The sequence below is a fragment of the Cervus canadensis genome, chromosome 21 (assembly GCF_019320065.1).
Source record: "Cervus canadensis isolate Bull #8, Minnesota chromosome 21, ASM1932006v1, whole genome shotgun sequence".
Lineage (NCBI taxonomy): Eukaryota > Metazoa > Chordata > Mammalia > Artiodactyla > Cervidae > Cervus > Cervus canadensis.
Window position 1 is genome coordinate 16817788 of NC_057406.1, and position 15117 is coordinate 16832904.

Here is a 15117-nt window from a genome sequence, read left to right on the forward strand (position 1 = left end):
AATGTACTAACATGTGGCTTCTTATTAAGTCTTAATCAGACTCAACGGAGGAGACAGGGTATTCATATGATTTATCATTTGGCTCGTACCTAGACTCTCTGTTGCCTGAAAGAATACCCTAATTATCTGTGTAACTGAATAGAATCATGAATCCTATTATGCTTATTGGGGTATGACCACAGGCCTATTGATAATTGTCCACTGTTAACTACCTAGGCTTAAGGCATATGAGGGGCTTCCCTGGTGGCTCAGAGGATAAGGCATCTGCCTGCAATGTGGGAGACCTGGGTTCGATCCCTGGGTTGGGAAGATCCCCTGGAGAAGGAAACAGCAACCCACTCCAGTATTCCTGCCTGGAGAACCCCATGGACAGAGGAGCCTGGTGGGCTATAGTCCACGGGGTCACAAAGAGTTGGACACGACTGAGCGACTTCACTCACTCAAGGCATATGAATCACGGGTTAACTTTGATTTTATCTTTCTTTTCCTTTGTTCAGACTAGTTTCAGGGAATTTGGGGAGGTGGGTTTGGGTACATACACTTAGGGTATATAAGGTTTTCAGAAAAACTGGTCAAGGTTCTTGGCTAAGAGGAGACTGCCTTGGGCCCGCCGGTGTAATAAACTTCACTCCACTATCTGCATTGTCCTTCTGAGTGAGTTTGTTTCCCAGAACGCGTGGCTACAACATCACAATTAGAGAATGCTGGTGGCAGCCACAAAGATGGAGTACAACCAAAAATTAAAAACAATGACAAAAATGATAATAAATACTTTTATTAAAAAATCTTATTTTGTTCACATATTCTCTTCCTGAATTTGTTTAATAGTGTATTTGTGTTTTCTTGGAGTTCACGGAACTTCTTGTTGGATATACTTTGTTTCTTTCATCAAATGTCATTTATTTCATCTCTTCTCAATGGTGAATGGCCATGTGAGCTGCACTGGGAGAAGTCCTAGGCATCTTCCCATCCCCAAGCACAGCCTAGAACTATGAGGACTGAAGGCATGAGTGTAGGTCGGAGCCCTGGATCATGCATCAACCAAGTAACTGGGTGGGCTCAGCTCACATCCAGGCCACCACTCTCAGGTCTTATGTTAGATCAGCAGCTTCTCCACATGTCCACAATGGAATGGGGGGTGGGGTGGGGGGCGGTAAATGTAATCTTGACTTAGGCACACCTACATGATAGCTCTCTCTACCCTCAAGAATCACAGCAGGATCATGTAGCCAGATTAAAGCAATCTTGAAACAGTATATTTTCAGAGAAGCCCATTAGTCTGAAATTCTTCCTTTAAGAGTTTAGTCATATCAGACCCCTCCATCCACATCTTTAAAACAAGTAGTCAAAGGTTCCTGATCATTCTGTCTACATCCTTTCTTCTAGATCACATCTGCTTAGGTCTTTCTTGCCCTCTTGTCCAACCTGGATGCAGGGTATGGGTAAGCACCAATATGCCCTTCATCAACTTGAAGAGATATGTAAGCTGATATAATTTACTTAGAAGGAGAGATAACTGGAGAGACAAGAAATAGCAGCATCCTGAAGAAATAGTAGGAAGTGACGGAGAGGACTATGCCAAAGCCTTTGACTGTGTAGATCACAATAAACTGTGGAAAATTCTTCAAGAGATGGGCATACCAGACCACCTGACCTGCCTCTTGAGAAACCTGTATGCAGGTCAGGAAGCAACAGTTAGAACTGGACATGGAACAACAGACTGGTTCCTAGGAGGAAAAGGAGTACGTCAAGGCTGTATATCATCACCCTGCTTATTTAACTTATATGCAGAGTACATCATGAGAAACGCTGGGCTGGAAGCAGCACAAGCTGGAATCAAGATTGCTGGGAGAAATATCAATAACCTCAGATATGCAGATGACACCACCCTTTGGCAGAGAGTGAAGAGGAACTAAAAAGCCTCTTGAGGAAAGTGAAAGAGGAGAGTGAAAAAGTTGGCTTAAAACTCAATATTCAGAAAACTAAGATCATGGCATCTGGTCCCATCACTTCATGGGAAATAGATGGGGAAACAGTGTCAGACTTAATTTTTTTTGGCTCCAAAATCACTGCAGATGGTGATTGCAGCCATGAAATTAAAAGATGCTCACTCCTTGGAAGGAAAGTTATGACCAACCTGGATAGCATATTAAAAAGCAGAGACATTACTTTGCCAACAAAGGTCCACCTAGTTAAGGCTATGGTTTTTCCAGTGGTCATGTATCGATGTGAGAGTTGGACTGTGAAGAAGGCTGAGCGCCAAAAAATTGATGCTTTTGAACTGTGATGTTGGAGAAGACTCTTGAGAGTTCCTTGGACTGCAAGGAGATCCAGCCAGTCCATCCTAAAGGAGATCGGTCCTGGGTGTTCATTGGAAGGACTGATGCTGAAGCTGAAACTCCAATACTTTGGCCACCTCATGTGAAGAGTTGACTCATTGGAAAAGATCCTGATGCTGGGAGGGATTGGGGGCAGGAGGAGAAGGGGACGACGGAGGATGAGATGGCTGGATGGCATCACCGACTTGATGGACATGAGTCTGAGTAAACTCTGGGAGTTGGTGATGGACAGGGAGGCCTGGCGTGCTGTGATTCATGGGGCCGCAAAGAGTCAGACACCACTGAGGGACTGAACTGAACTGATGGAGAGGAAAGAATAGATTGATAAGGATTTGATAACCAACTAGACATGGGAGAAGAGCAAGGAGGAGTCTGTCTCAGCTTGAGGAATAAACAGATAAAGTAACCTAGGGAATGAGAGATGAAAAAGGAAGAGGTAGCTGGGCAGATTGACCTGTGAAAGTTTAGTCAGGATAAGGAAAGCTGTATCTATTCTCTCCCACCAGCCAACTTCCCTCTTTGAAACAACCCCAACTCTGGTGCCCAAGAACAGGTTAAAAACAGGTGATGTGACATCTCAGGAAATAACACACAGGATTAGTTTTTTCCCACTAGTTTGTGAAATGAAAATATTTGCTGCCATATCAATAAACAAGAAATGTCACAGACATCAGTGATTTCTGGTCTCCAAATGTAAATGAGGGCTCCCAAAACTGTGATATGGGGATGCTGCCACTCCCCATGGTGATTGCTGAGGAGCTGGGAGAATGCAAGAAGCAGCCATCTGCCATTCCTTAAGGTGAACAAAGAAACAGGATTGACCCCAGATAGCTGATATGCATATGAAAGAATTGAATTCAGTGAGTCCAGAGGCTTGCATCTTCGCATACAAAGAATGCTAAATTCCTTAACTTGATATCTGATCTTTGATCTTCAGACTGCCTGCTCCCTTTGTTGCAAACTCAGGTATAGCCTGACTTGCCCTCCTGCCTTTTTGGAGCAGTTTACTCAGTTACTGAGATGCTGTCTCCAGGGCCTGGAGTCCTAAACATTCCCAACAAATAAAATAACACTACTTTCACGTTCTGACTATAGTTTTTGGTTGAGAAGTTCATTTTGCTAGGAAGGGGAGTGTGAATGTGGACCAAGTGTAGATGCTTTTTCTAAGCAAGAGTGACCTGGAGCATTTGTGATCCCAGGCAAAGTCATGACCTCATTAGCTTTTGAAGGGTGTGAGAAAACAGGGCAGTGAACTCATCATATATTTCCTTTGAGGAAAAAGGTGTTTGAGGACCAATCATCTAAAAGCATCTGACTTGGAACTTGCTAAATTACCAACAAAGCAAAAAAGTTACTTTATTCAGAATATTTCATTTTGAGCAATATTCATGTAACACAATTACAGGTCAGCATTCCTCTATTGAAATACAGGCAATTAGAATATCTGAGGCTTCATCTCATATTTAATGCAACATCACCAGAAAGTCACCGAGGATGTTCCTGGGACACTGATTTCAACATCATCGTACCCAGGGTCCCCCTTCTCCCCCTGGAGCAGCCAGGGTCTCTCTTCTCCTTCCCCAGGATTAGCTTCCTCTCTAGAGACGTTTAGAGAAGAGCCTGAAAGAGGAAAGAGAAGTGTGATTAGAACTGAGACAAGGGGACCAGACAGTGTTGTGGAAGCAAGTTAAACATGTGGTGATGACAAAGCATCCCTGGGACCCAGGTGTGGGTGGGAGACTCAGCTTATTTCACATCAGTTACAGTGAGGCTGGATCCCATCTGTCCTCTCAGATCCGGTCCATGTGGTCTCTGGGGCCTCAGCTCATGTGGAAACCCTGCATCACAGGAGACCTGTGCTCACACAGGAGCTCTGGGAAGACCTGCCTCCAGGCCACACAATCAGCAGGAGATGCCCAGGAACAGTAAGAGCATAACAATGAATTTAAATGTTCTCCTCTCATAACAGACAAATGTGAAATTACAATGAGAGAGAGAGAGAGTGGAGACAGGAAAATCTGAGTTCCTTACACACAATCCAGTTCTGCTCTTCGTTGACTTGATTCCTGTTCCCAAATGTCCACAAATACTATCACAGGTGCATCCACAGAGGCCCCTCCCCAGGGACCACATAGGCCCTCAGATGGAGAAAAGTTCTTTTCCAGAGAATGAGTGTCTTCTCTCGGCTACTGAAATGTCTGGAGCAAATTAGACTTTAGCTGACTTCAAACTCTGAGTCCATGACCCACCTAATTGGCTTAGTGTTAAGGCCACCGTGTATCATTGATGCTTTTGAACTGTGGTGTTGGAGAAGACTCTTGAGAGTCCCTTGGACTGAAAGGAAATCCAACCAGTCCATCCTGAAGGAAATCAGTCCTGAATATTCATTGGAAGGACTAATGCTGAGCTAAAATTCTAATACTTTGGCCACCTGAAGCGAAGAGCTGACTCGTTGGGAAAGACCCTGATGCTGGGAAAGATTGAAGGCAGGAGGAGAAGGGGATGACAGAGGATGACATGGTTGGATGGCATCACCAACTCAGTGGGCATGAGTTTGAGTAAACTCCAGGAGTTGGTGATGGACGGGGAGGCCTGCCATGCTGCATCCATGGGGTCGCAAAGAGTCGGACTTGACTGAGCGACTGAACTGACTGACAGGCCATGTGTCATAGATTTGTACATGTTAGTGCTGACATATAAACAGAGCTCATCTTAAATGATCAGAACGACTCACAAATTCAATACTGCAGTACATTTTTTAAAATCTCTAGCTACCTTTCATGTATAAGACAGCACAGAAAAAAAAAAAAAGACAGCACAGAGGTGTTATCAAATATTTGTTCTATTTTTGGATTTCATAAATATGCTCAAGTAATCTATAAGTTTTCTTTTTCTTTTGGCCACTGAACAAAGCTTGTGGGATCTTAGTTTCTTGGCCAGGGATTGAACTCAGTTCCTAGTAGTGAAAGCACAGAGTCCTAACCACTGGATTGTTAGGAAATGCCCTAATCTGTAAATTCTAATGCAAGCATATTACATATAAAGTGAAAATTTATGTTGCAGTATAGATACATAAATGTCAAAAGTAGAGTGATTCTTCACTGCCGAGGAGTATGACAGCATTAAAGACAGCATATGGTTGAGAATTGAAGTGATACTCAGATGTGTCCAACTCTTTGTGACCCTATGGACTACAGCCCACCAGGCTTCTCTGTCCATGGGATTATCCAGGCAAGAATACTAGAGTGGGTTGCTATTTCCTTGTCCAGGAGATCTTCTCATCCAGGGATCAAACCCAGGTCTCCTGCACCGCAGGCAGATTCTTTACCATCTGAGCCATCAAATGCATGCGATTAACCAAATTTGAAACTCTAGAGAGGCTGGGCATTGAGGAGCTCAAATTCGCCCTTTCCAGGACAGAAAGAAGATTGCAAAAGGTCAGCTAACACCACTCACGTGTCTGAGAGGACCTCATCCCATCTTCCTTCTCTGGGAGCACATCCTCTTCGCTACCCTGAGAGGCAGGAGGAACCCCAGGCACTGGCACCTCTTCAGCATCATCATAATCCTCACCAGGGGCCTCAGTCCTCTGATCTGGGGCTTCCAAGGGCAGAGCAGGGGTCAGATAAAACCACAGTATAAGTGGGATGATCTGGGAAATACCTAAGATCCCTTCTGACCCAGAGTTTCTGAGTGGCTAAACAGAGGCACCTTGTTTCAAAAGATTTTTTTCTCTAAGACCATGTTTCAATTTGAAGTGTCCATAAGCCAAAGCATGAGTTTACACATCTTTCTCAAATGAACTCTTATACCATCGAGCATTACTAAAGTATTTTGACAAATTGTGCTTTCCAGGTGTTATTTTTAAAAACATTGTGTTCCTGTTGTGATTCTGGACACAGAGAGCCCAGCCCCAATGTGAGACATCACAGAATAGCCAGAGAAGGGAAAGGATGGACCCCATCTGGAGACCAGGGATGCCTCTGGTCTATCAAAGGAAGATTGTTCCCTTTCATCTTGTCTCTATGAGGAAAACTCTCCTCCCCAAAGCCCAACTGAGGCGGGTCCACCTCTATTACCTGGAGCGGACCTGGAGTCATTTTCCTCACCATCTGACAGGAAGCCTAAAGTGGAGAAAAACATCACACGACACACAGAATGACCCTCCCCGCCCCCAAGGGGCCTGTGTTAAGGCTGAGAAGGGACAGACCTGGCTCCTGCAGTGTAGGCTGGGCGCTCTCAGGGCTCTGAGAGGCCGTCCTACCACTTTGGAGGAGCCACCTCTGTGAGCCTGGGGCATGCATGGGGTCTAAAGACGCTGAGAAGACCCGCACAGCCAGTGGGTGGTAACAACCAGAGGTCCCAGGAGGGCAGACAGAGACACTTACCTGGGCTGCCCAGAAGACCCTCCTTCTGAGTCACAAGATAATCGAGATCCTCATATACGGCTTCAGCAAGAGCATCTTCATAGCTGGATAAGGCTGAGAGATCCCCCAGCAAGTCAGAGAAGCCGCCCCAGACACCCCGATCCAGCCGGCCCACCTTTATCTCCCCAGTGCTCACACAGGGGCTGCCAGGGCCTCGGCTTAAACTCCCACCCCATGCACTGTGTCGGCACCTTCTTCCCTCATCTGACCTGAATCCACAGCTCAGCCCTGACTCTGTCTGGTCTCATAAGAGAGGCCACGAATTATGAGAGTTCACGCCCCAGTCCTAAGAACCTCTGTACACTCAGCCCTGAGAGCTCAGCACGGAGCACATGGAGTCTGCAACACAGAACAGAGACCTGGCCCAGGCTCCCCTCCTCACACTGCCCCATCTCCTGCCTGCACACACGCTCCCTGGTCCCCAGTTCCCCCTGCAGCCCACCTCTGCGCTCTGCTCTCCATCTGAGCACCTGAGTCACCAGGATGACGAGGACCAGGAAGAGAAGGGCCCCCAGGATGAGGCAGAGGACCCCAGGCAGGGAGAAGATGCCAGGGAGAGGATTTGAGGTTGTTCTGGTCCCTAAGGAGAACAAGGCAAGTGGGTGTGAAGAAGGTCACACAGAGGCACAGAGAAACCCCCTGTACCAGCATTTCTAGGGAGCTCTGGACAATGGCGTCCCAGCATCAGACCCAAATGCACTGACAGTGACTGCGGTTTTCTGGGTCTTGTCCTAAGACGAGTCAACTCCATTCGAGCCAAGGCAGAGCCGGGGATTGTCAGGGAGCTGCCCTGCGGAGACAGCCTCTGAGGACCCGGCTCATCCCCTCTCCTTGGGCTTCAGGAGACAGAGCGTCAAACATTCCTGGGATGCTCACCTCACTGATGAGGAGCAACACTCAGGGGCATGTGGGAGAACCTTAGAATCTGCACCACGGGAACCAGACTCACTTGGACGCCAGGCATGAGAACCTTCTGACCCCGGGAACCAAGGCAGGGGATTTCCCCAGCATAACGCCCTGGTTTTCCCCCACCAGCCAGGGCTCCTCAGCCTGTTTATTCTCCTGAATTATCAGAGAGCCCACAGAACAGGTCCCCAGTATTTGAGTATTCTCTCCTGCCTGTGAATGGACCACAGTACCTGCTGTATTTGGGGGCAATGTTGTCCTTGCACCTAAAGAGAAAAACAGCAGACTGGAGCAGGGTGATTGGCCAGAAAGCAGGGCAGCCCATTTTTCCCTCCTAAGCCTGTCTCCCTCCCTCCCTCAGTCTCAAAAACACCAGTGTCTAGTCCTCCCAGCTCCCCAGTCCTAGATCAGAGCCCCAGCCCTGGGACGCTGTTTGAACATAAACTCCCGACCATGCCCGGCCCAGCCCACTGCCCCCGTGCTTTCCCAGCTCACCCAGGGCGGACCCCGAGCCCCCCACTCACCAGAGCACCTCACACCAGCATCCTCCTCGTGCTTGCAGTCGCTCTGCCCCCAGGGATCCGCAGCACAGTCCCACAGGGAGGACTCCCGGCCCCCGCACCGCACCTCGTCCAGCCAGATGCTCCCGTTTCCAGGGCCAAACGCCGCGGCCCGCAGGGCTTCCAGGGCCGGGCCACAGCCCAGCTGCTGACACACCACCTCGGCCTCTGCCAGGCTCCAGGAGTCATCGCACACGGTGCCCCAGGAGCCGCCGTGCCAGACCTCCACCCGCCCTGAGCACTCGCTGTCTCCTCCCCTGAGCCGGAGCTTCTCTCTGTCTGAAAAGGCAGCAGCCCCTCCTGTGACTCCCCTGGTGGGAGGAAGGAGCCCCTGGGAGCCCTGGGGAGGGGCGGGGCTGACGTACCTGTGCAGGGGGCAGCATTTGGACAGCTCTTGGGTGTTTTTCCTGCAGAAGCAACAATGGGAAGCTCTGGTTCAGGGACAGCTGGGGGTGGTCTTGTCCCCAAACACGAGTATCTAAGGTTTTTTGTCACAGCCAAATGACAAGAGACCACAGAAGCTACATCATCTGCTTGGCTGAGAGGTTCACTGTATCTTATCAGCAGCTGAACTTATTTTATCTAATTAGTTGCTTGCCATAACAAAAGCAAACAGACACAGAGACAAATACAAATATACACCTACATTTTGTAGATTCAACCAAAACACATCCATTAGATCTGAAAATATGAAATCATACTAACAGCATCCTACATGGTTGGGAGTGACACAGAAACAGACAGTAAGTCACCTGCACACGAGACATAGGCTTCCTCCCTGGGAGAGCAGGAGTTGTAATTCCAAGGGTCAGAAGGACACTGCCAGAGAGAGGTGTCAGTTTTCCGACACTTGATTCCATCTACCCAGCGGGGTCTAGAACCTTCCCTAAGAGCAACAGAAGAGTTGAGACTTCCGCTGTTCCCACAGCCAAGCTGTCTGCAGATCATGGACACGGTGATGTCTTCCATGGGGCTGTGGCAGACACTGCCCCAGGTCCCATTGTAGAAAACTTCCAGCCAACCGGCACACTGCTGGTCCTCGCTGACCATCCTGAGGGCCAGGAACTCTAAGATTGAAACGGAGGGGATGGAACACAGTGAGCACTGCACTCAGTGCTCCGAGTTTTCCTCTCCCCCAGAGATAGTGACCACACATCCCTGACCCAGCAGAGGAGATGCCCACTGGGTGACAAGACTGACTTTTGCCTCCCTTTCACCTGACTTTGTCCATTAACGTCTGTACACCTATTTTTACCACAACAATGTAGATATGAACAGAGAGCAAGTCCAACTTGGGCAATTGCAGTGATAGGAGCTGATTTCTGCTTCCTGACAAAATTTCTAAAAGAACAGAATGTGATGTGGACACTGAGGTGGTCGACAGAATAATCGGCCCCCAGAGGTGTCCACAGCCTAATCCTGGAACCTGTAACATGCTACCTTACCTTTGAAAAGAGACTTTACAGATGTGATTAATAAGGACCTTGGGATGGAGAGATAAAGCTCAAATATTGAGTAGTAACTATGTGAGCCCTGTCTAACACATCTTTAAACCCACTACACTGAGAAATGCATCATCTTTCCCAGCTCCAGTCAGAGGGAAATGTGAGTGAGGGAGAATGGTTGGAAGAGGCACTGTTGTTGAAGAAGAGGGCTCTGAGCCAAGAAATGAGCCCACACAGAAACCACAAAAGGCTGGGAAAGGAGTCCTCCCAGAGACTGCAGGCAGAATGCAGCCCTGTGGACACTGGGGTGTTGGCCCATGGAGACTCTCTTCAGACTCCTAGCAAACAGAACTGTAAAGGAAAAATCTGAGTTTTCACTATGTCAGATTCCTCTGTCCATTTGATTCTCAGGCAAGAATATTGGAATGGGTTGTCATGCCCTCCTCCAGGGGATCTTCCTAACCCAGGGACTGAACCCGCATCTTTTACATGTCCTGCATTGGCAGGTAGGTTATTTACCACTAGCATAACTGGGGGAGCCCGGATTTCAGGATGTTACTACCACAGGTAACTGCAGAAAGAGCCGTGCTTTCAAGTGTTAACTGTCAGAAACGGCTCTGCCAGGAAACACTGGGGAGAAGAAAGGACCAGAATCTTAGCTGCTTCAGGAGGAAGTGAAAGCACCTCGTCTTCAGGTCTACTGGAAACACAGGCTCCATGGGAGGAAGCCTCCTACTCTGGTCCTTTCAGCGTCTCTCCATTGGGGCTCAGACCCCTGTCCTCCAGGGCCCCACCCCTCCCCCAAACTGTGGACAGTGTGCAGCACCCACCTGAGCAGATGACCCCCGCGTCCTCCTTGTGTCTGCAGTCGTGCCGCCCCCAGCCTCGGGAAGGGCACCTCCACACGTGAGACTCATTTCCTGTGCAGTTGAGGTCGTCCAGCCAGATGGGCCCTGATCCTGCCCCGAAGTGAGCAGACCCCGTGGCATTGAGGGCGTCTCCACAGCCCAGCTGCCTGCACACCACGCGGGCATCGTCCAGGTCCCAGCCGTCATCACAGATGGTGCCCCAGGAGCCCTGGTCAAGGATCTCCACTCTCCCGGCGCAGGGACCGCCCCCGTCCACCAGGCGGAGCTGTCTGCTGTCTGAGGAGAGAGAAATGGGACAATGGGGTGGTGACCGGGTTGTAAAGGGTCTTCTGTTCTGCAGGACCCTCACCTGAGCAGTAGAGGGCGCTCTCCTTTGAGGCTGCAGAGTCTGCTGGTTCAGACACGGAATCGTTGCACTGGGGCAGCACCTGGGTCTGGTTTCCTGCAGAAACAACAATGATCAGGGTGTTCGTGATTGAAAAACTGGACACGGAATTAAACTAAATAACTGTAAGCAGTGGGGTCTGAGAAGAAAAATGTAACACAGCAGTTTTTGCAGTTGTTTAGTTGCTCAGTTGGAGAAGGAAATGGCAACCCACTGCAGTGTTCTTGCCTGGAGAATCCCAGGAACAGGGGAGCCTGGTGGGCTGCCGTCTATGGGGTCGCACAGAGTCAGACACGACTGAAGCGACTTAGCAGCAGCAGCAGCAGTTGCTCAGTAGTTTCCAACTCTTTTTGACCCTATGGACTGTAGTACACGAGCCCCCTTGTCCATGGGATTTTCGAGGCAAGAATACTAGAATGGATTGACATTTCCTCCTCCAGGGGATCTTCCCCAACCAGGAATCGAAATGTCTGTCTCCTCTATTTCCTGCATTGGCCAGCAGATTCTTTACCACTGAGCCTTTAGGGAAGACCAGGTTAACATAGTCATAAAATTTTCATAACTGTAGTGTTCTCCTTCGCTATGGAGAGTTCTGCTTCTGACAGTGCCACAATTTTTGAGTCAAGCACTAAGAATGAACTAAATAAGTTCTGTCCCTAAATCTATCCCTAAATAGAAGAAGCAAAATAAAACTCTTTCTAAAATATTTCTACAATTTGTCATCTACAATGTCTGTATTTTTAAAAATATTTATTGAAAATACATCTTATGAGAAACCAAGAGGAAATGTAGACATTAGAAACAATTCCCCAGGATACTCAGCTACTAGAGTTACTTGACAGAGAATTTAAAGAGCCTTGATTAAGGTGCCCATGGAATTAACTGACAAAATGTGCACCCTGATGGAAAAAAAAATAATGATAACAACAACAAATAAAAATTCTAGAGCTGAAAAACTTACTAGTTGAAATTAAGAACTAAAGAATGAGCATATCAGCACATTAGCTCAGCATAAGGGAGAATCAATAAAGTAGAAGGTCATAGGACAAATGCGCCTCTATTTAGAAGTGCAGGCCACACACATAGTAAGTGTTCTGATTACACTGCTGTATAACAAATTACAAAAACAGCCTCTGAAGCTATATATATATCTACACACTCTTCACTTTCTTAAGTCTTCCTGGCTCAGTAATTTGAGAAAGACTCAACTTGGCAGTTGTGTCTTGGGATCTTTCATGTAGTTGCACTTAGATGTCATCTGGGGTTGAAGTCAGCTGAGGACTTGACTGAACTTTGGTTAACAAGGAAATTTCTTGAATTATTTTAGGGATAAAAGGACATAATGACTGCAACCTAATTCAGAGAGACTCTACATGTTTATGGAGAAATGGGGCAGGAGGGGGACAGAAAGAGAGAGAAAGAGAGGAAGATTAAAGCAAAATTCTAATATTGGGAGATTCAGGTAAAAGTCATATGGGGACTTTTACATTATTTTTGCAACTTTCAGGTCTCAAATTAGGTCAAAATAAAAAAAAATAAAAGGTGAAAAAAAGTCAGAAAGAATTAACCTAGGACACTTTCACTAAAAGAAATACAAATAATTTCAAAAAAGTGAAACACCTAGGAGAAAACCTAGTAAAAAATGGGCAAAGCCTCTGATAGACCTAACCAAATGGAAGGATATATCATGTCAATGAATTGGGAGACTCAAAATTGTCAAAGTCAATCATCCTCAAATTTCTGGTAGATTAAATATAATCTCAATCAAAATACATTTATGAAGTTTCTTTTGGTGAAAAAGAACAAACTAATTCCAAAATTTTTTTAAAATGTAAAAGGCCAAGAATGACCAACACAGTTGGCAAGAAAGGCAACATAGGTAGTTAATATAAAGTAACTCTTGCAAATTAAAATTACCCAAGCTTACTATAAAATTACAATAATTAAGAAAATACAGTATTGGTGCAAGGATAGACAAATGATACAATGGAATAGAACAGAGAGTCTAAAAAAGGCTTAGACACATATGCCCTTCTCCTTACGGCAAAGGTGGCACACAGTGGAGACAAAAATCTTTTCAGAAAAAGATTCTGAGTCAATTAGATGTCAATATGAAACTTGACCCTTATCTTATATAGATATCAATCTCAGAAGGAATATACAATTATATGCAAGAGAAAAATAAACTTCTATAAGATACTGTTGAAGAATGTTTTTATGGTCTTGGAGTAAGCAAAGTTCTTTTCAAAAGGATATGAGAAATACTAAATATACAGGGAAAAACTAGTAAGTTATATTTCCTTAAGATTAAGATCTTTGCTCATCTAAGGACATGGTACCATTAAGAAAATGAAAATAAAAGACCAAGGATTAAATAAATAGCATAGATTTTCACCCAAAGTCATTGTCATGGTAAGTTGAAGCATCATATTTGTAATAGTCAAGGACAGAAAATAATTCAAAGCTCTACCATCAGTCAAATGGATCAGTATATTTTCATGTGGATCATTCAAAGAACTACTCTACAGTAATAAAAATGAATAGTCAGCTGCTACAAACAACACCATGAGTGAATCCCAAACATAATGTTGAGTCAAAGAAGTCAGACACACAAGAAACATACTGCATGATTTTATATAAAGTTCAAAAATCAATAAAATAGCCTATGGTTGTTGTTATTGTTGTTGTTCAATTGCCCAGCTATGTCCAACTCTTGCGACCCCATTGACTGCAGCATGCCAGGCCTCCCTGTCCCTCACCATCTCCCGGAGTTTGCCCAAGTTTATGTTCATTGCATCAGTAATGCCATCCAGCCATCTCATCCTCTGACACCCTCTTCTCCTTCTGCCCTCAATCTTTCTCAGCACCAGAGACTTTCCCAACGAGTCATCTGTTCACAACAGATGACCAAAATACCAGAACTTCAGCTTCAACATCAGTCCTTCCACTGAATATTCGATGGTAGTAGAAGTTAAAACTGTTTTCACTGGAGAGGACACAGGACATAGTTACTAGGAGGCAACAGTGACTCTGTAGTGCTGGGAAAGTCTCTGGGCTTATCTGGCTTGGGGAACATGACTGAGGTCTACACTTACTGCCGGTCCTTTGTTTTCCATGACTATTTGTAAATAATAATGCTGCTTAAAAATATATTATTCCCCTTCACACTTCTTGCCCTGACCTGAAAAATGAATGAACAATGAGAGGAAGCAGATTTCACCATGAAATATCTGATTTTTGAAGCCAGGTTTCCCTCACTCTCTGCTCTTGGGGACATTTCACTCCACGAGTACCAGTAGCCCTTCCCCCCTCTCTTACCTGAGCAGATCACATAGGCTGTGTTGCCATGGGAACAGTCAAGACCACCCAGGGCAGCCACAGGACAACTCCACAGGAAGGACTCTACCCCTGAGCAGTGAAATCGGACTGTTGAGATCTGATCACCTCCTTCTACAAAATGTGGTCCTCTAGGGGTGGAGATGGCGACTCCACAGCCGAGCTGACGACAGACAACATTGGCGTTGGCCAGACTCCAGTGGGAGGCACAGAGCGCTCTCCATCGTCCAGAAATGTTCATCTCCACCTGCCCCTCACACCGAGAGGAGCCATTTGTCATGAGCCGGACTTCTGCATACACTGGTAGAGAACACTGGATTTCAGCAAAATCTCATTTTTTAAAAACCCAAACAGAGTGTGCGGGAGGTTAGTCCTGCGCTACATCTCACCTGAACAGACAACCTGAGCAGCTCCGCTGTGGTGACACGTGCCCCCTGGACAGGGCACTCTGGGGCAGACCCGGAGCTCAGGCTCCTCCCCCTCACACTTGAACTCTTCAGACCAGACCCGGCCATCTGTCTCTCTGAAGGGCACATGTCCCAGGACAGACACAGCCTTCCCACATCCCAGCTCTGCACAGATGACCTGGGCAGTGGGAAGTGTGAAGTTTCCATCAGACACTGGGGTCCAGTCTTCTCCAGAATGTACTTCTACTCGCCCTGAGCAGGGTCCTTCTCCTCCAGCCAGACGCACAAATCCTAAGGGAAACAATCAACAGCAGCAACAAACCCTGTGAGTGTTCATAGTCCTTGCTTGGCACTGGAAACAGCACATCATAGGCAAGGATGTAAAAGCATTTCATTTCTAGGAGTGGGGCATGGAGAGAGAAGCTAACAGTTAGTGTCAGAAT

The 15117-nt window shown here is 46.7% G+C and overlaps 1 protein-coding gene across 1 annotated transcript in view; it reads right to left on the bottom strand.

Moving 5' to 3' along the window:
- The window catches only part of LOC122423127, a 308231-nt gene that overhangs the window by 77697 nt on the left and 215417 nt on the right, over positions 1 to 15117 (bottom strand). Inside the window, 13 exon segments of the mRNA XM_043439907.1 lie at positions 3818 to 3959; positions 5796 to 5939; positions 6419 to 6463; positions 6728 to 6820; positions 7209 to 7346; positions 7906 to 7938; positions 8197 to 8511; positions 8598 to 8639; positions 8985 to 9299; positions 10508 to 10822; positions 10896 to 10988; positions 14250 to 14567; positions 14657 to 14965. Coding sequence (XP_043295842.1) covers positions 3818 to 3959; positions 5796 to 5939; positions 6419 to 6463; positions 6728 to 6820; positions 7209 to 7346; positions 7906 to 7938; positions 8197 to 8511; positions 8598 to 8639; positions 8985 to 9299; positions 10508 to 10822; positions 10896 to 10988; positions 14250 to 14567; positions 14657 to 14965 — 2302 coding nt within the window.